Source organism: Hyperoodon ampullatus (assembly GCF_949752795.1).
Source record: "Hyperoodon ampullatus genome assembly, chromosome: 4".
NCBI lineage: Eukaryota > Metazoa > Chordata > Mammalia > Artiodactyla > Ziphiidae > Hyperoodon > Hyperoodon ampullatus.
The window spans coordinates 95,950,081-95,975,097 of record NC_136917.1 but is presented as its reverse complement, the minus strand read 5'-3'; the positions used below and the strand labels follow the sequence as shown (position 1 = coordinate 95,975,097).

General features: G+C 33.1%; 1 protein-coding gene across 2 annotated transcripts in view; it reads right to left on the bottom strand.

The window, feature by feature from the left end:
* CHD1 (chromodomain helicase DNA binding protein 1) overlaps positions 1-25,017 on the bottom strand; it is a gene marked incomplete at both ends in the record, with an annotated part of 72,962 nt that overhangs the window by 21,273 nt on the left and 26,672 nt on the right. For both annotated transcript variants that reach the window (XM_079704033.1, XM_079704034.1), the window contains 21 exons: positions 234-275; positions 1,783-1,943; positions 4,446-4,622; positions 6,324-6,419; positions 6,539-6,635; positions 7,006-7,154; positions 9,967-10,116; positions 10,572-10,643; positions 12,347-12,499; positions 13,356-13,518; positions 14,835-15,023; positions 15,742-15,932; positions 16,801-16,890; positions 17,559-17,775; positions 18,459-18,586; positions 19,830-20,008; positions 20,452-20,552; positions 20,738-20,963; positions 22,334-22,608; positions 22,747-22,896; positions 24,838-24,902. In XM_079704033.1, coding sequence (XP_079560159.1) covers positions 234-275; positions 1,783-1,943; positions 4,446-4,622; positions 6,324-6,419; positions 6,539-6,635; positions 7,006-7,154; positions 9,967-10,116; positions 10,572-10,643; positions 12,347-12,499; positions 13,356-13,518; positions 14,835-15,023; positions 15,742-15,932; positions 16,801-16,890; positions 17,559-17,775; positions 18,459-18,586; positions 19,830-20,008; positions 20,452-20,552; positions 20,738-20,963; positions 22,334-22,608; positions 22,747-22,896; positions 24,838-24,902 — 3,071 coding nt within the window. The remainder of the gene's footprint in view (positions 1-233; positions 276-1,782; positions 1,944-4,445; positions 4,623-6,323; positions 6,420-6,538; positions 6,636-7,005; positions 7,155-9,966; positions 10,117-10,571; positions 10,644-12,346; positions 12,500-13,355; positions 13,519-14,834; positions 15,024-15,741; positions 15,933-16,800; positions 16,891-17,558; positions 17,776-18,458; positions 18,587-19,829; positions 20,009-20,451; positions 20,553-20,737; positions 20,964-22,333; positions 22,609-22,746; positions 22,897-24,837; positions 24,903-25,017) is intronic.

Sequence of the window (25,017 nt, the reverse complement as noted above, 5' to 3'; positions counted from 1 at the left end):
TGCAAATGTTTTACAGGCCATGTATTTTATAGAAAACTTCATTTGTAGACAAAACTTCAGAGACTAGAAAGGATTAAGGATAGTACAAAAAGCTTTCAAAAATCAATCTGAAATTTGCTTTCTACAGGTTAACTTTGTAAAAACCTTTTACAGCAAATTTAACAATAGTATAAATAAAGCTGACAGCATGTGATACATTCTATAATTCTATTGAGAATGACAGATGTATTTACCTTTCCAGAGGGCCACCAAATTTCTTGTAACTCTTGATAAACCTAACAGAAAATAATTGTTTGGTTTAAATGTGGGCTTCACTATTTGTTAAAAAATAGATAGAAATATATAGAAATAGTACTTGTTAGTGTAAAAATTAATTCAAGGCACTGTTACTAACAAAAATGAATAAACTATGCTAGAATCAAAACATTAAAACAGTAAGATAAACCAAGTAAGACAAGATATATTTTTTTAACACCCAGGATGATGTTTAGAAACCAATATAAATAAAACAGAAGCTAAATTTTATTTTAGAAATTATTTTTTTCACAAGACAAAAAAGGTTCAAGGCTACCAGAGGAAGTGTCTCCAGAATTATCAATCATATTACACCTCCTCACATTTCAAGTGTAGCTAAAAGTTTACTGAATATAGCTTTAATTCAGATGTATGGTATTATACCAACAATGGAAAAATAAATACTACTTAAGAACAAAGCTACCCAAGTGGTTGATGGATGAGGGAAAATATCCAGGAAAAGTAGAAGTTGAAATGCCTCTTCAACTAGAGACAGAAAGTCCAGCAAATCAGGTGGTCATAAAAGTACCCTAAACAAAATCTAACAATATATTTAGTTTTCTAGTAGAAAAAAATGAGGAAGAACTTTATCAGTCAGATCTATGATTTAAAAGAAAAGAATTACAACAGCTTGAAAGAAACAACAAACTCTCAAAATACAACAATGAACAACCTTTCACAAATTTCATATGCAAAAATATTACATAAACAAAGTAAGCTGCTATACCATTCCCCTTAAATAAATCTGTATATACGAACAAACATATTTTGAAAGAAAACTACAATTTATCCTGCCTGGCTAATTTAACCTCAACTCCTATTTGGACATATCAGAAACACTTTTAATATGGTTAGTTTCAAAAAACCAATCACCTCAGTGTAAAAGAACTAGAAAAATATGGAACTAAATTACGCCCACGTAAAGAGTAATGTTGGGAGTCATAAATACAGTCAGAATTTTTAATAATCTAATGTACTGAAATATACATTCATTATTCAAAAGGGCCACTATTCTGAACCACATTAATAAAACCAAAATAATTTAGCAGTCTAAATAGAGTACCGATAAATAACACAGCAAAGATTAATGTCAAACTTTTTTTTTTTTGCGGTACACGGGCCTCTCACTGTTGTGGCCTCTCCCGTTGCGGAGCACAGGCTCCGGACGCGCAGGCTCAGCAGCCATGGCTCACGGGCCCAGCTGCTCTGCGGCATGTGGGATCTTCCCAGACCGGGGCACGAACCCGTGTCCCCTGCAGCGGCAGGCAGACTCTCAACCACTGCGCCACCAGGGAAGCCCCCAAACTCATTTTTTTACCCATAGTTATAAAGAACAACCAAAAGCAGAACCACCCAATCCCTACACAATTATCATATATTTGCCTCCTCTAAAACTTTCATCTTAATCTTTAAAATTTATGGAATTTGTTTTAATTTCACCCCCTACTAAAAGCAAGTTGAAGTAAAAATGGTCCTATGTCATCTTACCGCCGAATTTCTGCATCACTAAATCCTTTAATATTTTCCCGAGGGATAGTTCGCGGTCTTCCACGTTTCTTTGGCCTTTTCCTTTCTGAGACTGAATCACTATCAGATCCAGAGTATCTCCTACTTCTACTGCGCCTCCCTTCACTTCCATTGAAACTAATCTGGAATTTGAAAATAAAATTTTGCCCAAGTTTAGGTAAAGCAGACTTCTATGTTAAGGGCAAAGAAAACATTATAAAAGATTGACAAAATTAACAAATATGTATCAAAAATATTCTATAAACAAAATTAAAAAGCAAACAAAACAGAAAAAATATAGCACATTATTGACAAAGAGTTATTAACAGCCTTAACACTTAAAACATTCTCATAAATCAGCAGGAAAATACCCACTGTCCTTTTGTAAAAATATATGAAAGGTTATTAAAAAGCAATTAATCAAATAACATAAACACAGAATTATACAACCTCATTGGTATATTTCTTAAAATGTGAATTAAAGTTACAATGAAATGTAATTCTTTCTTTAATCCATCAACTTGACCAATACTAACTAAGCAATAACAGCCAATACTGGTACTGGTATAGAATAACAGTCAAACACCTCTGGTGTGTATTTAAACTGGGACAGAGGGCAGTTTGGCAATATTGTATCAAACGTCTTAAAATTTATCATTCTGCTGACCCAGCAACATCCCTACTAGGCATTTTTCTTGATATCAGAAATGTAAAGGCACACTGGCCAAGTCATTTTCATCATAAAAATAAAAAAAAATTGCAAACAATCTAAATGTTCATCAAAAAAAAGATCAGACAAATAATCTATACAATAGAAAGCTGAGAAGCCATTAAAAATTTTGTAGAATGACTAACATTCATTATATACTGTCAAAAGGAAGAAAGCAAGTCCCAAATTAATGACTCCAATTAAACCTGGCAAATGATATGTATTTAAAAAAATACTAGAATTGTGTATACTATATACTGTAATAATATTATTACTGTGATATCTCTGAGTGGACATTTTTCCTGCAAGTCTTTGGAGTTCTTCCAAAGCCTCAGTACATATTCTGAATCCCTAATACGCTGAAAGCTAATTGAAAGTCAATGATGGTATTTAGTTCTTATTCTAACCTTCTCCCATCCTTTCACTAGATCTAATATAATTCTGTGCTTCCCTTGCACTATAAAAAGAAACCACTAAGGGGTTTGCAGAAATAAACACAAACAAGAAACTACACATACAATTACTCTCAGGCCAAACACAAATTACTTGGCTCCATTTCTGCCTGGGATGTAAAAGTTGGTAGGCTGCTCCCGCCCTAACAACAAATCTAATCTACAAAATCATAACTTTTATTACACACATCAAAATCACAAGGCAATCTAGTAGTCTAAAATATAAGGAAATAAAAGCAGATTATAAGAAGAGATGGAACTTGGACACTGGCTCACTTGTGAAGAGCATGAATGGCAGACATCAAGTACCATTCAAGCAGGAAAGAGGAAAGTCAGCTAACATTTGCTAAAGACTGAGTGTGAGCTACCATGAGAGCAGAGGATCCCTGGGAACCAAAGACACAGGGAGAACCTGTACCCACTCTCAGGCGCTTCTCCACAAACTTCCACCAGCTGCTCATGAGACAGACTGGAAACAGGGCTGGAGATTACAGAAAACTTTCCTTCATGGTGAAGGCCTAGATAAAGAGAGTAGTCACCTTTGAGGGGACAGGCAGAAAGCCTGGCCAGACCCTTCTCACCTACTGAACCGAGGACACAGAAGAAGACCTAATATGGTTGTAGGAAAAGAAAACGAAAACAAAAAACTAGCAGGGCAAGGATTAGGGTAGGGTGGGTTCCTCATTTCCCTCAGACTCAAAATTTAAGGAAATACCAAAAAATTCAGTAATCAGGACAAATAATCTTGTAATGCAACAGTAGTCTAAAAACAGAAGTTAACGCAAAGAGCTCTAATATTAAAGTTTTTCCTTTTGCCACAGGACCCAATATAGCTTGGCATGGCGCTGCTACCATTATTTAAAAATCTACCATTTTGTTCATTTGGGCCATAAAATAAACACCAACAAATTTCTAAAAATTCACACAAGGTATGCTCTCTGACCATAAAAGAATTAAACTAGAAATCAATAGCAAAGATACTTGACAAATCTCCCAAATATTTGAAAATTAAACAACACACTTCTAAAAAAAACCCTATGGGTCACAGAGGAAGTCACAGAAGATATCGGAAAGTATTTTGAAATAAATGAAAATGAGAACACAACAAAAATCAGAATTTAGGAGATTCAGAAAAGGCAGTGCTTAGTGGGAAACTTGCAGCATTAAATGCTAATATTAGAAAAGGAAAGTCTTGATTTAATGATCCAAGCTTACACCTTTAGACACTTAAAGGCTTAGATGGTTTCCCTAACACTGCCAAACATATAATGAGAAAATAATAACCTATCCTACACAAACTCTTCCCAAAAATAGAAGAGGAGGGAACACTTTCCAACTCATTTTATGAGACAGGCATTATTAAATCAGATGAAGTTATTACTAGGAAAAAAAAAGCTAAGAATCAATATTTCTCTAAACAAAAAAGACAGTCCAGATGTAAATACTCTTACAATACAGAAATATCTTTTAAATTAAAAAGTCACCTGTTTTGCACAGTTTCTCATTCTGGGGAGCATATAAATTTCTTCAAGTTCCTTTTGTCTTTCTTCCTCTTCTAATCGTCTTCTTTGATCTTCTGGAATGATTTCTTCCCAATTCTTTGAATTTCTTTCAGGTTCCAACTCAATGTCATCCTCATCCATATTTGAAAAGTTGGCAACCTGATAAATTCCAGAATTTTAGCAGAATAAGATTAAAGAAGAACTCATCCTTAAATTATATTTTTCTTTTTTAGCGGGAAGGAAGAGGCATACCAGAATAAGATAATATAACTTAAATAGCCTCAGGATAATGAATATGACTATGGGTTAAACCAAATATGACTGCTAAGTTTATTTCTTCATGAGGTCAAAGTAGATCAAACCAAATGACTTCTAAGAATTCTCTTCCAGGAATGATTCTCTTTTGCCTTGCTTATCAACAAAATTATTACTAATAACAGAACTAAAGGAAGTTAACAGAGTAACAACAAAGTAATTTATAGAGTAATATGCTAAATCACCTTCTGCAGAAATTACCACACCAGTCCATTAACTACAAAGTGCTATAGAACAACCCAAGATTGTTATTTTTATGATCATAAACGAAGTACCTAAAGAGCTAATGACAAGACACAAGGAGCTCTGAGACCATAGATAAATTTATTTAGGTACCCTAAGCCCTAGTTTATTCAACTCTGAAAACAGGGGGCTAGTAAGAGCTCACTAACTTTTGTCAGGATTAAGTAAGATAATGCATTTAAAGAACTGTGCAGAGTCTGGTACACAGAAAGCACTCATTAAAGCTAACTGCCAATACTAGTACATTAAAGCTTACAGATAACTGAAAAGACAAGAAAACTATCCTCATGCTATACAAGGAATGGGGCTGAAAATATAGTGCTTATTCTCTCATGTATGCTATCTAAATGTTGATGATAGCCTTAAAGCCAGCTGCATATGAGTAGCAACTCACTGGTATAAACATAATCTGTATTTATTCAAGTTAACTTATCAGTGACTTTTTCAAATTGCCAATTAGTCAAATTAAAAGCAAATAGTATAACAATGTTTTAAAAAACAAAAGCTCATTAGACAATACCCAGAGTGAGTGCCAGTTCCAGAAAACTTTACCTCTCACCAGGATTACTGAAATAGTCTTCTAACTTTTCTTCCTGCTTCAATTCTTGCCCACTACAGTAAATCCTCTGCACTGCAGCCAGAATGATCCTCTGCATTGCAGCCAGGGTGATCCATTAAAATTGCAAAAGTTTCTATTCACTGCTGTGTCTGTGTGTGGCACATTGTAGGTGCAAAATAAATATGTGTGAAATGAATGAATGACATTAATTGACCCTTAAAAACCTCAGGTTGTAAGAAATGGTTAGGATATAGAGGAACCTGCTTCTTTATGCTAAACAATTGGCACACACTTTATGAGGCTGGTTGACTTTAGGACTCCTTGCAACCTTTCACCCCTCACCTAACCAGGGTATTTGTCAGTGTTACTGCTTACTTTGCTTACTTTGTCTGATTGATTTGAGTCAAACTTGAAAACTTGAGTTTTCTTAGTTGTGATAATGCTTAAACTAATCTGATGTCAAAAACTGCTCCAATAAAGATTAGCTAAAGTCTTCAGTCATGAAAACGTAACTGTTCATAAATGATTTGGTCCCTTTCAAATCAGGTCACTACTGGTTTGTCAGAATAAGAAAGAAAAATTTATATACACCATAGCAAATTTTAAGACAAAGATGTTTTTAACTTTTTAGATTATCATGCTGATCCTGCTTAAAGAAAAGATGAATAAAACACTAAATGACCAAAAAAATCATCCCTTATCAATTAATATAATTATAAAGAAAAATTAAAAAAGAAAACTACCTTGAACTGAGAAAGTAATTCATCTCCTACAGTTAAAGGTCCTGGTTCATTTTCATGAGTTTCAGCCCTCTTCAAGATTTCATCTATATCCATTTCCTAAAATAAGAAAGAAATCTTTATTTTAAATATGCTTTATGTTTTAAAATAAATATACTTTACATTTATAGCTTAAAAAATGACACGTTTTGAGACAAGTTTGTTTTTGTTTGTTTTACCTGGGGCTCTTGTTCTTCCCCCTCGGGCTCCTTAAAAAGTTCCTCAGCACCAAACTTTAAAATGGCTGATAACTCTTCTTTATTGAAAGGAGTAGAACTAAAATCAGGACAAACAAAAATACTTACCACTAACAGTCACAAATTTAACATTTACATAGCACTTCTATGAATTATTGACATAGTCACCTTTACAACAGTTAATATGACATAGGTAAGTGAAGCATTACTAGTATACTTATTTTAAAACTAAAGAACTTGAAGCTTAGGGTTTTCCCCCAAGATTACAAAACTAGAGTGGTGAAACCATGTACTGAATGTATGCCATTGACTAGAAATTAGCTCAGTGCTTTAAAAAATAAAATAACACTAAATATAGTACTTCAATGACCTGTTTACACTATGTAACATTTCAGAAAAGTGAGTATAGTATGATTCTAAAATGACTTTTTTTTAAGTAAAGTAACTACCTTGAGGGAGCAGAACCTGTGTGTAATACTGTCTTCCCAGTTGTGTCCATTCTTTGAATCACAAGATGATCTAAAACCATCTTCTTTTTGGCCCTTTCAAGAATATCCTCTTCAACTGATCCCTTTGTAACTAGACGATAAATGTTCACCTGTAAAGATACACACGATGAAACTTAAAGTGCAGTAAAAAGGATTCGTTTTGCTAATGTTAAACGCCCAAATATTGGTACACAGACTGATGTTCATCCAACGTGAAATTTTCACTGTTCAAAAGCTATATGAAAATTTAAAAATATAAAACTAAGTTTCTCCAATTTAAAGACTGAGAGTATGTCCTTCCTTCTTACATTTTGGTTAATAGACTTTGTTTCTTTTTCTTTTTTTAAAGGAATGACAGTAATTTTTAAATTATCTTTTAGCTGGGAAGGAGGGGGTATGGTAATAAACTTATGACAACCTTATACCAGTTCCCTTAATTCTGATTAATGTTTCGTCATTCCAATAATCCAAAATTCCACAAATCACTTGCCAAGTTAATGATGAAGCCCTGCCATTAAAAAAAAAAAAAGAGGGGCTTCCCTGGTGGCGCAGTGGTTGAGAGTCCGCCTGCCGATGCAGGGGACACGGGTTCGTGCCCCGATCCCGGAAGATCCCACATGCCGCGGAGCGGCTGGGCCCGCGAGCCATGACCGCGGAGCCTGTGTGTCCGGAGCCTGTGCTCCGCAACGGGAGAGGCCACAGCAGTGAGAGGCCCGCGTACAGCAAAAAAAAAAAAAAAAAAAAAAAAAAAAAAAAAGAAAAAGTTTTCCAAAATAGACAAAAATTGATGTGTAGTAATTCTGCCCTACTTCTCAAGGTCAGTGGTTCTATATCAAACAATACCACCATATAGGGATATTTTGAAAATTTATGGAAACATTTTTAGTTTTCAGTGATTAGGTGGGCTTACCAGCATTTAGAGCACAGGGACCTGGGATACCAGGCATTCTTCATTAAACTGGACATTTTGGCTCAATGAAAAATTATCCTGTGCCTTTTGAGTCTTCCAAATGAGTTTTAAAAACTGTTCTAAATTATCATGAGTCTAAATTATAACTATTTTAATATAAACATGAAGCGCTTTTACAAAGTTACAATACACACTAATTTTTTCAGGATTGGAACTACTGTGTAAATCAGTAGATAACTGGATATTGTATTATTTGCATCTTTATCAAAAGTTATTTCTAAACATTTATAGTATTGGGTCACCAATAAAACTCACCTGTATTAGTAACCTACAACTACTCACTTTGTAGTTGCTGCATGCAAATATTTAAATGGAGATCTTAAGACTCCTTTGATCAGATTTAGAACCAACTACTACTAAAATAGCAAGTACATGAAGCACAGGAATCTTATATGTCACCAATAATGAAATAATAAAGAATTTACCTCATTAATAATAAAAACATATTTCATATACATACCTATGTTTAAAAATTTTTGTCAACACAATGGTAAGAAATCTGTATTGCATTATTTTGTGATCTTATTTAGGTATTCATCCCAGAGTTCTACCACACAGCTTTCTATAGTATCTTGTCTTACTGGTTCTTTTCCTAATATGTATCCTCTATTTTCTATCCTGTATTAGAAAATGTGGTAGCCAAGGTCTTTAAGTAGTATAAGTGGAATGTTTAGTCTAGCCACGTGTTGAGGATTTCAGTATAGGAGGTATCTGTTCATTGCAATTAATCACTTTTCTCCATCTCATTCAGAATACAGGAATATGCTGTTTTTTCACATATACATTAGGCCCAGCTCACCTGTGAGAATATCCTATTTCCTCACTTCTCATCTTTGACGGTCTATAATTTGTCTTGGCACGTTGTTATCCCTACTTCAAGTTTCCCTCTCTTTTATAAGAATTATCTGAGTAAAACATTTTTTTAGTTTTATATTATGGATTTATTTTTCAGTAGAAAATATGAATGTTTAAAAAGTAAATAAAACATGCCTTTTTGTGCTACTTGCTCATATCTCCTGCTTTGAAGAAGTTTGAGAACACTACTGTAGATGGAGGTAAATGAATTAAAATTACAAGGACCAAGACATCAAAAGGATGACAGATGGTTTTTCTCAAGGGCTATTACAACTGTGTCAGACAGTTGTACAAAACTTATGAGAATGGCTTTTTTGCATGGAGAATCTTGTGGGCACATGGATAAAACACAGCCTAACAAAAAGGAAGCAATGTACTAAGCAAAACTCTTTCAATAGTTAAAATAAGTATATGAAGACATTTTATATACTGAATGAAGAACATTGTATTCTATAGCTGTAAACAGAATTATGATCAAAAGAGAGTACATGATCTTATTTAGGCATAGTTTTCTCAGTTCTGTCAGAATTTCCAGGTGATTCTGGTAAATTTGAGTTCCTCAGTATCCTATCTGTTCAATAGCAATATGACTGTTCCAACAATCTTACCAGAAGGATAAACCAAAATCACTTCTAAACACTGATCATAAAAAAGATTCTAAAAGAGTAAAATATAAAATAGGGCTTCCCTGGTGGTGCAAGAATCCACCTGCCACCGCAGGGGAAACGGGTTCAATCGCTGGTCCGGGAAGATCCCACATGCCACGGAGCAACTAAGCCCGTGCGCCACAACTACCGAGCCTGTGCTCTAGAGCCTGCGAGCCACAACTACCGAGCCTGTGCTCTAGAGCCTGCGAGCCACAACTACTGAAGTCTGTGTGCCTAGAGCCTGTGCTCCGCAGCAAGAGAAGCCACTGCAATGAGAAGCCCACGCACTGCAATGAAGAGTAGCCCCCACTTGCCACAACTAGAGAAAGCCTGCGTGCAGCAACGAGGACCCAACACAGCCGAAAGTAAATAAATAAAATTAATAAATTTATTTCTTAAAAACTTAAAAAAAATAAAAATAAAAGAGTAAAATAAGGAGAATAAAAATACCTGTTTCTTTTGCCCAATTCGATGAGCTCTAGCCTGTGCCTGAAGATCATTTTGTGGATTCCAATCAGAATCAAATATAACAACAGTGTCAGCTGACGCTAAGTTAATTCCTAAACCTCCAGCTCTTGTGGAAAGCAAAAAGCAGAAATCCTGTAAGGAATTACAAATAGGCACAATTTTAAATTTTTCTAAACTGGGACTGTGAATAATCAATGTGAGAATTTTACAATTGAATTTCTGAATTTAAAAAGTATTTTACCAATAAAACTGAAAGGTAGTTTTAAAAATTACTAATAAAATATATAAACATAGAGCAAAACCAATCAACAAGACTCCAAAATACAAATATATATATGGGAATAATAAACAATTCAAAAAGAATTCTAAATCAAAGTGGGCTAATTTATTTTGAAGCAAATCTAACTGTCCTGTATTGTAACAGTATTGATATGAAAGGGTAAAATTCCTCAGATTTAACACAGAATACTGATTTAAAAACCTCACTTGCAAATCGAAACTGGCTACCACCAATAAAAACCTGAAAGTTATGTATGACTAAAATAATGACTAAAACAATTGATTTACAATTTTGAAAGCATTCATACCTCTGATCCTTCAGCATTAAAATGATCTAGAGCTTGTTTCCTCAGCTCCCCTTTTATTGATCCATCTAATCTCTGGAATAAAACATTAAAATACTGCATTGTAACAGAATCAAAACTTTAAAAAGGAGTTAAAATCAATTATGAAATTAAGTATGAAAATGCAGCATCGCTTTTGCTAATACTAGAAGGTACTAATAGGTAGGAAAGCAACGCCCAGGAATTCTGTCTCCAGAATTTGTGCTCTTAACCACTGGAACTACTTTCGCTAAGAGTAAATAATAGCACTGGCTGTCATTTTACCTGAGACCCACCGTAAGAATACATTTTACATGTGAATGAAGTATACAGCTATATGCCCAAAGAAAGTTTCATGACACAATGTACTGTGATATACCCTCATTGTTTTATGATTAAAAAAAAAAAAAAGTTGGTACAACCCATTAAACTGATTCCCAGTTCCATTAACGGGTTATAGCCCACAGTTTAAAAAACAGAGTCCAGTGTGCTTATGGACCAACACATTGATGTCGCCTGAGAACTTAGAAATGCAAATTACTGAGACCCATTTCAGACCTACAGAATCAAAAACTGTGAGAGAGGGATCCAGCAAAAGCCCTCTGTTTTAAAGTATGAGAATCACTGACTTGGGGCACCATGGCTCTAGATGAATAGCCCACATTTGATTATACTGAATATTCATGGGTGGCTTGAGCAAGTAATTTGCTTTTTTCTCCTTGTAAGTTTCCTTCTCAGTAAATGGACATAGGAAGTAGTGTACTTCCTTCATACAGAGGATTCAGTTAGAGAACACAGTAAAACACTTAGCACAGTGTCTGACATATTGAGTGTTTACTAAGTATTACCTAAACAAGAATGTCCAAAATCAAAAGTTTTTAAAGTACTGTTTCTTTTTCACTAAAAATTACAATTAGTAAAACCTTTCATTCTTTTTACTTTTTCCCCTAAATGACTACATGTATCTCAATCAAGTTTATATCATCCAACACCTGCTCTTCATAGCACTTACCAGAGTCGTAACATTACATTTATTTGTAATTACCTACTTAATGGCTATCTCCCACACCAGATTGTAAGCTCCAACAGAGTAGGGATTATGTGTATTGAGGTTCATCATTATAATTCTACTTCTATTTTACTGCCTGTACTAAATATACATCATTTATTAGCTGTATATGCTGAGTGTCTGCGATGTTCCAGGTACTGTTCATAAAATTGCTCTAAGGATTAAATAAATTAGATGTAAAGTGCTAAGACTGACTCTAATATTAAACACTCATTCATATTAGCTGTAATTATATTGAATGAATTTCAAAATAAATATTGAATAGATGGAATATAAGCCCACTTTGGTCTTTGGTATATTTTCTAAAGTCATGTAAGTTTTATTCAGCAAACTATGCATTAGAATAACTATGAGCTCATAATCTCCAGAATCTGCAACAGTCCTGGCAACATTCACAAGAACTGCTCTCTCTTGTCCTTCCTAAGACTAAAGCCTAATACATAAGGCTGCCCCTTAGGATCTGAACACAGGAGAGGAATACAAACTTAAAAGACTGCTTTGCTATAAGGTCAAGAAGAAAAAAAAAAAGAATGACAAAATTTTTTTTAACAGATCTATTTTCTTAAAAAGAGTATGATTTATATAAAATCTATTCTTCATTTACAAAAGAATTTCAAAGGTAATTTTGTAGAACACGCCCAGGAATTAGATGAAATTTAAATCAACCAAAAAGACAAAATGAAATGCTTACTTGAAAGGGGAATTGACGATACTTCAAATATTCTGCAAGTATATCTAACATCCGCACCATTTGAGAAAAAATAAGAACTCTATTGCCTCGCTCTCTTAGGCGAATTAACAGTTTGTCAAGAAGAATTAATTTTCCGCTACTACGGATTAAGTGCTATAAAGAAACAATAAATTACAACTGTTATGACATGTTAAAAGAACTATATCAAATTAAACAAATGCCCCACAACACCTGTTTCTTTAATTATTTTAAATTGAGATTTTAAATTTTCGTAACGTTGGAAATAGTTTATTTCAGTTTTTGAAATTTTCTAGAAGCTTTATCAATTTGCTCTATGACTTAAGCTAAATTTTCCTTGCCGTTTAGCACCTAGGTTTTTGCTGTATTTTCTGGAGACAAAAAAACAAAAGCACTGTTTCACTCTATTTGCCAGTTATTACACCATTTCTCCAAAAATCTTAGCTGAAAAACAATACACTGAAAGAAGCAACAACTAAGTAATCAAAGGTCTTGAAAGAGTGAGAAAATGTATTCTAATTTATATATGTAAGTCACTGATAGCCCTTCAAAGCACTACTATGGCTGGATGACAATTGTGCCTTCTTCACACTCTTCATTTGTCTTCCAGAAGTGATAGGAAAGGTAAGATCTAAAGTCCAGATGCCCTTCTTAAGACTACCATTTGCCATGTCACGAATTCAGCACAATCACTATTAGTGAATTTTTTCCACAATGAAAAATACACTAAGGGGTTTTTGCTGGATAAAGTGTGACAGCCCATGGTTAGAGAGATCTGTTTTTAGAAAAATGATCAAAATGATTAAATTATAATTTTAAAATCTTTTTATAAAGACTAAAAAATAAGCAGCACCGTTATTTAAATATACCAGTAACCAAAGAGAACTTCTAGCCAATATATTAAAGTATTGTGCCATTTTCAGTTAAAACTGAAATAAACCTTCCTAGAATTCTGCTTTACCATAAAGTTATAAAATCTTAAAATTCTTACTTGTAAGGCCTCCTGTTTATTATAGAATTCATTATTATCTGGTGGTTTAATGAGGTAGCAATGGTTACAACATTTCTTTAGCTCCATCATAATATTCAAAAAGCCTGAGGTACTGCCCTTGGAACCTTTGCTGAGGGCTTTGTAATTCCTAGTTAATATCCATCTGTTTAGAAAAATGATTATGAAAATGATGTAGCAGAACAATTATCAGGATGAATTCTAAAACCATAAAAAATCAATTAAGTACCAAAGCAAAACTGCATCATTAAGAAGTTCAACTGCATATACAATGGACCAAACTTTGTTCACAAGACTTATGAACCTCATTCATAAGACTCATGAGAACACATAACTTGTTATCCGAACCATTAACTATACAAAGTAAAGGCTTAACATAACACAATGAATATAGTGTATTAATCCCTTACCCCAAAAATTTATTTTTAAAATGGTAAACTGTATTATCTATCTTAACCTTCCCACAAATTTCACTACACTGGGCACCTAATACCTCATGAGGCTATCTGGTTTAGCCCCATTGCCTTCTCTAAATTAGTTACACAATACACATGCAACTTAGAGAAAAACTGTAAGTGGTTATTTTATTACTGCAAATTACATATAACATTTCCTCTCACCATGATCTAACTTGACTAACATCTTTTATTTTCTTCCTTTTTACAAAGTTAGTCTTCGAAGGGACTTGAAACAATTACATCTGATTTGCCTCAAAATGACAGAAAATAGGGGAAGTGGGGGTGGCTAGAGATAAAATAAGACTGGCTATGAGCTGAAAACCAAGCTGAGTGATGGAGTTTAATATATTACCCTATTTTGCATATGTCTGAAATTTTCCATAATAAAAATGTAAAATTTATATAATAAATATATTTTTTAAGTGGATGACACAGATTTGTCATAAAATATGTTTCTGAGAATTCAAATGCATGTAGCAGTGCATTTTATGCAATTAAATGTTTAAACAGATATTAGGACAGATATTTCTTTTTGATTCTTTGAAGTGTTACTATATAGATCCAACATACATAATTTATACAAAATATGATTATTAACATTCTTCAAAAAGCAGGGGAAGCCTAAAATTTTGTTCTAAGTTTGTTTTTCTGGCTTCTTCTATCTGTCAATTATATAGTCATCATAATTACATAATAATGCCTTGGTATCATGGCAATCCTAACACTTAAAAAGAAACCCTCCATAATGTAACAGTATGAAATAGAGAAAAACAATTAATGATGTGTTATAAGATGAATTATTTAGTCTTATGTCACCCGTGATCTTGGACATGCCATTAAATCTCTCTGCCTCAATCAATATGCCATGGAATAAACCCATTCTAAAATTCAAGAATTGTTACTGCTCTAAGACCCAAATGGGGCTGGGGGACACCTGGATGAGACAAGGACAGGGGTTATGTACAATTAAATGTTCAGAACATGTGCTCTGTTTACAGCTTACTTGTAATATTGTTTCTGTAAAGCACTCATTTCCATTCTTAAAATCTGCTCAACTTTGGCAGGAAGAGATTTTTCCACATCTTTCTTAACCCTGCGTAACAGAAATGGCTCAAGCTCCTTGTGGAGGCTTGCATAACCATATTCTCTGCCTTTGCCATGTTCTTCTTCAAAATCTTCCCAGGAAGAAAACCTTAAAAAATTAAGCAAATGGAAGAATCACTAAAAGAAGTCAAATTGCATTTGAGATTTTTCAGGATAGTCAGATGTAAACAAAGTACAGATTTTTAGAAAAAAAAAATTAGCTAAAATTAATCACTTCTAATAACTATCCTTCCAAGAAATCTATTGTATATCTATATAGAGGTAAAATATAAGGAGTTGTTTTATAAATAACTTTTGACTTTCCTTGAGTTAAATAAAGATGAAATATTTTCAAATACGGGAGTAATTATCAATAAAATATTTCTCAAAGAAAGTTCTGAATCTATTCAAAGAAAATATGTATGTGCACTTGGATGAGTTGTTTATCCTTATTTAGTCTGGTTTTCCTCATTTAGAAAATGGAATTTTCTAAGAGCACCTTGTTATTGTTGTTACTGCTACTGTTAAGTACTAAGAATGATACTATTTCCATTTTTTAAGCAAGGTATATTTTGAACCCAGGCAAAATCAACTGTTGTAATTTATTATACGTGGCTCAAGCTTATTTACAAAATTGAAAAATTAAAGTATTATTTCAAACATGAAATATTCCATCCCATTTCCATTTCTTTTCTTCTTAATAATCCCTGGTCCAATGTTTGGGACAATAAAACCTCCTTCTGACCTTATTACCTACACTAATTATTTTCCTGCTAAACTTAGCATACAAAATTAACACTAACATTGTGTATCGCAATTTATCTTACTTTTCTGGCATAATGAAATGTAGCAAAGACCAGAGCTCTTTGAGGGAGTTTTGCAGAGGAGTTCCAGTGATAAGAAGACGGTGATTGGACTTAAAATCTATTAAAGTTTTATACAGAAGAGAATCATCATTCTTTAATCGATGTGCTTCATCTACACCTATAAATGCCCAATTTAGACCTCCAAGGAATGCCTTAAAATAAACAGAAAAACATAGTTAATATTTCGAGAGAAACATTAAAATGGGGCAAATTTAAAAACAAACCTATGTCTAATATTCAGATAAAAATTATGTATTATTCTAAGATTTACTGGAATCTTCAAGTAAACTCAACATGCAAAATAAAGTTCCTTCCATGACTAATTGAGCCATTAGAAAAACAAAGTATAATATAATAAAATGAAAGTTTTTTTTTACCAGCTTACATATTAAAAATAAAAACTATAGTATCATTTAAACATTTTACAGAAGATTTTTAAGCCTAAGCCCAGTAGAAACCTCTATTAATGTTAATTTGGAGAAAATAAACTTGGAACAGTGTCTTACTCCAAGTGTAGTTATAATTTACTGTATAATTTTTATGAATTGTATATCTCCAATATATAAACGTGGGTCTCAGAGACAAACCTGATTCTGCTACTTAACAGTTGCATGACCTTAAGCAAGTTCATTAACTTCCTTGAGACTTGACTTTTCTTCACAATAGGGACAGCAGTATATTATAAAATATTTATGAAGAATTAAATAAGACAATAGGTATAAAGCATTTTACCCAGTGGTAGCATAATCCTGTTAAGTATCATCCTCCTCTTTAAAGACTTCACAAATCAACAGACACTACACCAAACTAGCTTCGTATTCTTTGGCTTGTTTTTACAACACTTTAAAAATGTAAAAATCATTCTTACTTCAAGGATCATAAAAAAAATAAACAGATAAGCCAGATTTGACTCACAGGCTTTAATTTGCTGACCCTTGATTTATCTTCTCATCCTATCCACAACATATGGTAAAGGAAAAACTGATGTACACCAAACAGAGAAACACAGATAATACACACCTTATCCTTCAATAAGATTTCATAAGTTGTTAACAGTATATTAAATTTTAACCGTTTGGTCTGAGGATGCATCCATTCATGAGTTCTTATCTATCAAGAAATTTCAAAGACAATTTTAAGACAAACAGTAAAAAAAAGAGTATACTGTTACTTGAATATCTAAAATAAAATCCATTCAAAATACACAAAAATACACAAAAAACTATGTCTATATGTTTTGGTAATAAAATAATTTTAACTATTCTTTATATAGTCCAACATATATTTATTTATCATAAATAAAATATAAATACTCCAGCATATGAAAACCTTCTATAAAAAAAGACACATTTTTAATATACACTTTTTACTGAAGGAAGTTCTCATTTGACGAAACACAAGTGATTTTTTTTTTTTGAGGATGAAATATTATGTCTGGGGTTTGCTTCAGAATAACTGGGGGGAAAGTACCATGTAGAGGTACAGATGAAACAAAACTGGCAAGAGTTAAAATTGTAAAGTTGGACCTATGCACCTGGAAATTTATTACACTCTTCTGTAGGCTTTCATGTATATTTGAAACTTTCAATAAGGCAGGAAAAATATATATATAAAGTAACACTAAGCCAAAAATTAATTTTTATTAAGCCAATGAAACACGTATTGAATCTTACTGTGTGGCAAGTTTAATGCTATAAATGTCTTTATAAAGACAAATCAAGATGTGTCCTCAAAGACAAGTTTGTCTAAATTTCTAAATTTGTGGCGAAACAACTTACCATATTTCTGCTGTTGATGTCACCTAAATAAACCACAGCATTCATTTGAGAAGCCCATGTTTGAATCTCCCTTTGCCAGGAAGTGAGAGTGGAGAGTGGTACTACTAATAGAAAAGGTCCATATAATTGGTGTTCATGAAACAAATAGTTCAGAAATGAGATCGTCTGTATTGTTTTTCCAAGGCCCATTTCATCAGCGAGTATGCAACTATTTCCTCTACAAAGTTAAAAACAAAAATCATGTATGCAATAAAGATTCAAATTTACAAGAAACCTTTTTACATAATCCACGTACAAGTTTATATGAAGTTAAATAAGATGAATCTGATTTTGTATTATGTATAATATGCCACTTTTATTAACTATAAATAATAAATGTCAAGGCCATTATAATAGTGTAAGAGAAGAGTTTATCATTTTAGACCAGAAGCAGCTAAAACATTAACAGCATTACCTATAATCAGATACGTAGACAAGAACACAACCCATCTACAAGTGGTAGAGCCCAGATAAAACTATAGCTATGGTAAAGTTTAAAAAAAAAAATTGCACCTCAGTCACCTATATTGCCAAGAACAGAGTAGGGGACATAGGAGAGAGGAAAGAAAAATAGAGGCCTAAATGGATATTGAAATAACTGGAAGAGAAATAGTCCAGGACTACTGTGAAACAATGTATATATTCTGATTTCAATTTCAATAAAAACTTATTTAAATACTGCAATGATCAAAAGGTTCTTTCTTCTTAATATGTAATAAGTACTGTTTACATAATTGGAAATTCAAAGACCTGCATATAAACACCAAAGGGTCTTATTCTTTACGTTGGTAGAAATCTTTTCCAAACCCTGTATTTGTAAAATTTTTACCCTCTAAAATAGACAATTCAAAATATACTTACTTGCACCAAGAGTGAGCAAGCCAATTTAAACCATTCAGTTGATAATCTCTTAATTCTAATCCCTCATGTCCTCCAATATAGGATGGCTGCTTCTTTAGGGCTACAAATCTTGGCCTTTGTTTTAAAACCTTTAGTAGAAATAAATGTTAATATGAAGAATTCTTAAACATAAGAAATCATATTAAAAGATGAAGATCTTTTATCTTTTACCATAAATTTTAAAATTTCATTTCAAATCATCAAGCCCAGAAATTTCATGACTCAAAATATATCTGAGGATTCAGTCAAAGTAGACTGTTTTCTATTACTGTAACAATGTACAGTAAAATATTTTGCTCTTTTGTGAATAAAATGATAGATAAGTTCTTACTGAAATACTTGGGTCTCACATGTTTCACAAGCAAAAGCTATGTTAAACTCATTCATTTAACCATTGCTCCAGCCCTGACCTAGAAATAAACCATAAAACTGGTTTAACTTCCCATTTGATTTCTGATTTCTAAATTACCATTATGAATTTAATTCCATCTTGTAATAAGAAAACAAATTCTAGTAGTACAGACCCAAAACTATTACTAATATTAATTTTAAGTACAAAGATATTATATTAGGCAAGGTAGTCCTGGATACTTTCTTATGGGGACATCCTTCTTTTCCTACCATCACGGAAAATATTAACTACTTTAAAAAAAATAAATAAATAAACAAATAAATTTATTTATTTATTTATTTATGGCTGCATTGGGTCTTCATTGCTGTGTGTGGGCTTTCTCTACTTGTGGCGAGCGGGGGCTACTCTTCGTTGCGGTGCACAGGCTTCTCATTGCAGTGGCTTCTCTTGTGGAGCGCGGGCTCTAGGCACACAGGCTTCAGTAGTTGTGGCAGGTGGGCTCAGTAGTTGTGGCTTGTGGGCTCTAGAGCACAGGCTCAGTAGTTGTGGCGCACGGGCTTAGCTGCTCCGCGGCATGTGGGATCTTCCTGGTCCAGGGCTCGAACCTGTGTCCCCTGCATTGGCAGGCGGATTCTTAACCACTGCGCCACTAGGGAAGTCCTTCACTACCTTTTAAATCAAGCATATACATCTAGTTTCCAAGTAATTTTCCCTTTTTGATATCCCTAACCCACTCTCCACAACTACCACCACCAATTTATTATCTTTCTGACACAGATTTACTCACCAAGGCTAAAAGACAGTGCCACATGTAAGATAGCATAGCAATTACAGGAACATCATTTCCTGTAAGACCTACCATCCAAGCAGTTCTCTCCTTTAGCCTATGTGAAATCAGGATCCAACTCTCTATGTAGGCTTGTAATATTTATGATACATAAATATATTTTCAATAATTTAAAATAGCAAACAATACTCACTTTGCAGTCTTTAAAAGGAGTGGTTTTTGATTGATTCCTGCTGAAATACTCATCTATGCACGCTTGAAACTTTTTGGAAATGAGCGCTCCATCTTCCCAGCTGCACTCTGAGTATGGAAGGCCCTGCCATTTGCAATAATAATCAGGATAGCCAGCAGCTGACTTTTGATTGGAATGAGCTGTGAGATAAATCAGGTATTTACTTTTTACACTGAATTTTATCCAAGGAATAATTCTTGGTTAAAAACTATACAAGTAAAAATAAGCCATCTGATTTACGATACTCTATTATTATTATTATTAATATTTTTTTGCGGCACACGGGCTCTCACTGTTGTGGCCCCTCCTGTTGCGGAGCACAGGCTCCGGTTGCACCGGTTCAGCGGCCATGGCTCACAGGCCCAGCCGCTCCGTGGCATGTGGGATCTTCCAGGACCGGGGCACGAACCCATGTCCCCTGCATCGGCAGGCGGACTCTCAACCACTGTGCCACCAGGGAAGCCCCTATTATTATAGTAAGAGCAAGCTACTGTATTTGATGTGTAAGCAGTAAATTTAAGATTTTTTTCAGATGACTTCAAGCATGGAAAGATAAATTTAATTAGAATCATTTATTACTAACCAATTATTCGCTCCACTATTTGATACTGCTTATGGAGATCATCTGTAAGTTCTTGCTGGCAATTATAATATTCCACATCTTCTGGAGAAGCATTTTTCAACCTGAAAGATTATTAATCCAAGAAGAGACTTAAAAATCTCCCCCAATAACCCATCCCCCAAACACCATCTGTAGCACAAAATCTCCCATTTTGCCACTCATCATGTGAATCAGTTTGAATAATGAAGAAACTGAAAAAGAAATAAAGTTAAGCATCATTAATTTTTAACTCTAATATAAAACATACCATCTTTTTGTTTCCTGATCTTTTTTCTTATAATTATCTAATTTTTTCATTCCTCTAACATTCTGCTGCTTAAGGGTTTCTTCTGTCTCCCAAGTATTGTGGATATGTGACCATCCTTTCCATTTAATTAAATACTGGATCTCTCCTGGTTCCTTGTTTTTTTCAAATCCTGCATTTGGGTCACCATCTGCTTCAATTGCATAGATGGTTGTAGTAGCACCAGTAGCTGGAAAAAAAAAAAAGCACAATACATTCCATATAATTCTGTTACAGAAGCATTTCAACTCAAAAATTCAAGAATATAAATAGAAAAATATACGCTCTTTTAAGTAACAGGGTGTAAGAATTTACGGGAAATTATATTTCACATTTATAAAAGAAACTGAATTCTAGAACAGAAAGATTATCTAATTTAATCCCCTCGGTTTTAAAATTAGAAAAAAAAGGTCAAAAAGACAGCAGCTCACATGAGATCATACAGCAATATATGATAACTGACGATTGAAACATTAATAATTGGAAATTAAAATAACTAAAAATCATCTTTAAAAACTACATGCCCAAAATCACTATGTGGAAAAGATATCTGCACCCCCCTGTTCACTGTAGCATTACTTATAATAGCTAAGACACTTTGGAAAGAGCGTTAAGTGTCCATTGACAGATAACTGGATTAAAAAAAACATGATACATACGTATACATATACATGTACATGTACATATACAATGGAATACTATTCAGCCATAAAAAGGAGGAAATCTGCTATTTGTGACAACATGGATGGACCTTGAAGGCATCATGCTAAATGAAATAAGTCAAAGAAAGACATGTTGTGTGATCACACATATATGGAAAAGGGAGGGAGGAAAGGGAAGAATTCATAGAATGAGAGATCAGATTCAGTTACCAGAGTAGGGAAAGTATGATGAAGGTGGTCAAAAAGTACAAACTTCCAATTATAAGATAAATAAGTACTGGGTATGTAATGTACAACATAATGACTATAGTAAACACTCCTGTATGGTATATCTGAAAGCTGCTAAGAGAGTAGATTCTAAAAGTTCTCATTACAAGGGAAATTTTTTAAAAAATTCTATCTATATTGAGATGACAGATGTTAACTTATTATGGTAATCATTTCACAATATATGTAAGTCAAGTCATTATACTGCCCACCTTGAAACTTATACAGTGCTGCATTGTCAATTATGTCTTAAAAAAACTGGAAGGAAAAAAATATGTCAAGGTAACTAAAAAATAACTTACATATTTGAGATGGAAGAAAGAAGTTTTAAACCAAACCATATGTCAAACTGAAAATACTTAAAAAACAACTATTTATTTAGGCATGGTAACAGAAAAACTCAAATGCACAGGTTAAAAATTCCCTAATATCAGCAACGTATGATGAGATCAAATGGATACTTCTTGGGAATAAAATATTCAGGCTAAGCAAAGTACATTTTATAGCAAATAAGTAAAAAGAAAAAAATCTATCCTCTTGGCTTTCAAAGTTGAAAAATCTTCAAGAAATACTTTACTCTAGTAAATATTACTGAAACAACCAAAAAATAAATGTTTTTTTAAAAAAATACCTCCTTTTCTCCCAATCCGACAATCCATAAACCGTTCTATTGTTTCAAATTCCTCTTCCTCGGGCTGAGGAACATCCTCTCCACAGACTTCAAGTAGGTCATCAGAATCTGTTTTCATTTCTTCGTCCTCCTTATAGCTAACATTGACAGTTGCTTGTCGACGAGAGCTTCTTTTATCATTATCATAGTCTTCTTCATCCTCCTCCTCCTCCTCAGATGAATCAATCTGTCTCTTTTTTTGTCCAATAATCTTTTTTCCATTTTTTGACTTAGATCTAGGGAAGACCAGGGGAGAGAGGTGTTTTACAGAAATACTGGCATAAAACAAGATTTGAGAAACTGTGAGAAAAAAGAACGAATACCTTCTATAACCAACAATTTTCAGAATCAAACCAAGAACATATTATACTTACCTATTTTGAGGTTTTCTACTTTTAACTTTGTTTTTTGGCTCATAATCAGATTCTGTCTCATCACAACTACTTTTATCTCTTTCTTCTTCAGATTCTGAATCTGAACCAGACTGAGATGGAGATCCTGACCCAGACATCTGCCAATCTTCACTGTGTGTAAAATATATAAAGGATGTTTATTCATACTTATCATATAGCAAATTATGTCTGATAAGATATAAAAATAATCAGGCTAAATTACATTCCAGCTGATATCAAAAATATTGCTTTCACCCATTATAAAAATATTCAAATGTCTATAGAATAAGAAAAATGCTAGAAAATATTCTTCATAGATTTCTCCAACTCCATAGTTTCTATTATTTAGTTATACCTCAATGAAAGGCAAATTAAGTGGATGTTTTGATTATTAGTATAGATGAAAACACAGTATGTTAATTTGAAGAGTCACAGTGTTTAACTTTGAAAACCTTGTATAATTATTATACTTGCCATTTCAAAAAGAGATTCTAATCCCTTTCATTTTAATTTTCTGGAGATTGTGATTTTTAAAAACATAGCCTTCAAAAATGATTTTTAAAATACAACACGTTCATTAAGAAGCTTAAAATAAGGTATCAGAAAATGGAAAAATAAACAAACAAAAAATTCCATCTTAACCAACATTCAGTTATTACCTTAACTTTATTACTATTTTTAGTCTATTTAATTCCAATTAACATGTAAAGAAAAAAATATTGTATGCACTGTTAATATTCTGCTATAATATAAACTTCAAATGAAAGATACACATTAAGTTCTTACGTATACACTACATCCTGTCTCACAGCTGCTGTTGCTACTCCACTGCTCTGCATGGCTTGCATCAATTATGACTGTGTTAAGGGTTACACAAGCAAGCACACATGACAAAATTTGGTTTATGATAAAAAACATAATAGAGATGCTAATTTTTTTATCTTGAGATTTTTTTTCAGAGTTAGCACGTTAGACAATAGCAAGAGGCAGGATATATGAAAAAGTCTCCGTTTTACACTTTTATAATAAATATTATGATTTTTATATCCAACCAAATCTATCCATCATCCCAAATTACTTTTGTTTTAAAATATTCTTTGCTTGCACCCAGGCTAAGTTCAGAAATTACTAACTCAGTGGAAGAGTTAAACAGTTGATGAGACACAGTAGTTGAAAATACACTTAGTAAAACAGAAGACAGATCTGAAGAAATCAGCCAGAATGTAGCATAGCAATAAAAGGATAAAAAACATGATACAGTAAGATTCATGGATAGGATGGATGATCCAACAAATATATACAATAGATATGGTCCAGTAAGACAAATACAATATATATCTATTAACTGTAGTAACAGAGAAGATTTACAGAATGGGAAAGAGAAAATGCCTAGAGATACAATGACTGAATTTTCAGAAACTAGTAAAACTCATGAATCTTCACATTAAAGATGCATAAAATAAAGTGCATAAAGTGGGATAAATAAATAACAAATCCAAAGCTGGATGCACCAAAGTGAAAGTGCAGAATACCCAAGACAAAGAGAAAATTAAGAGACAAGACAATGGAACAATGAGAAACGAGAAGAAAAATAACTCAGACCACCTAAAATATTGGAACTGAGATCTGAGGTACTCTTAACACTTCCTGGGTCAAGATCTTTAAGAAATTACAGTGAGTTTCTAAATGAGTTCTACAGAAGAAGTAAATTTCATGTGCAGATAAATAGTAAGGATAGCTATTAACATCAGAATCACCTAAAATCTATCATCTGTTGGTCCCTACACTCCTATATAGGTTTCTCAAGTTATCAAGATTTTCTGATATTGTGACTAAGATCTTTGAAGTTTAAAAATATATAGGGGAGAGGGGTTATAGGAGATAAACAAATGGCACAAAAAACTCAGGTTGTCACAGAAAGATAAAAGTTAAAAATTAATGGTTTAAATTAACCTAATAAAATGCCATGAACCAAGAAGTTCACTTTTGGCAACAATTGTTCATAAAGGAAGAAATATAAAATCATTAGGATTTTCTTGATATAAAAGTAATCAGTTGAACAAAACGGCATACTCTTTATGCTTTTTCCTTTTGACCTCACTCGATGAGTCATCGGAATCTTCACTGCTAGAAGAATCCTGTAGAGAAAAATATATAAAGTTAGTGTTATTAATGATTAGAATTTAACCATAATACATTTTTATTACTTTTATTAACTTTTTATTACTTTACTACTTTTATTACTTTTTATTA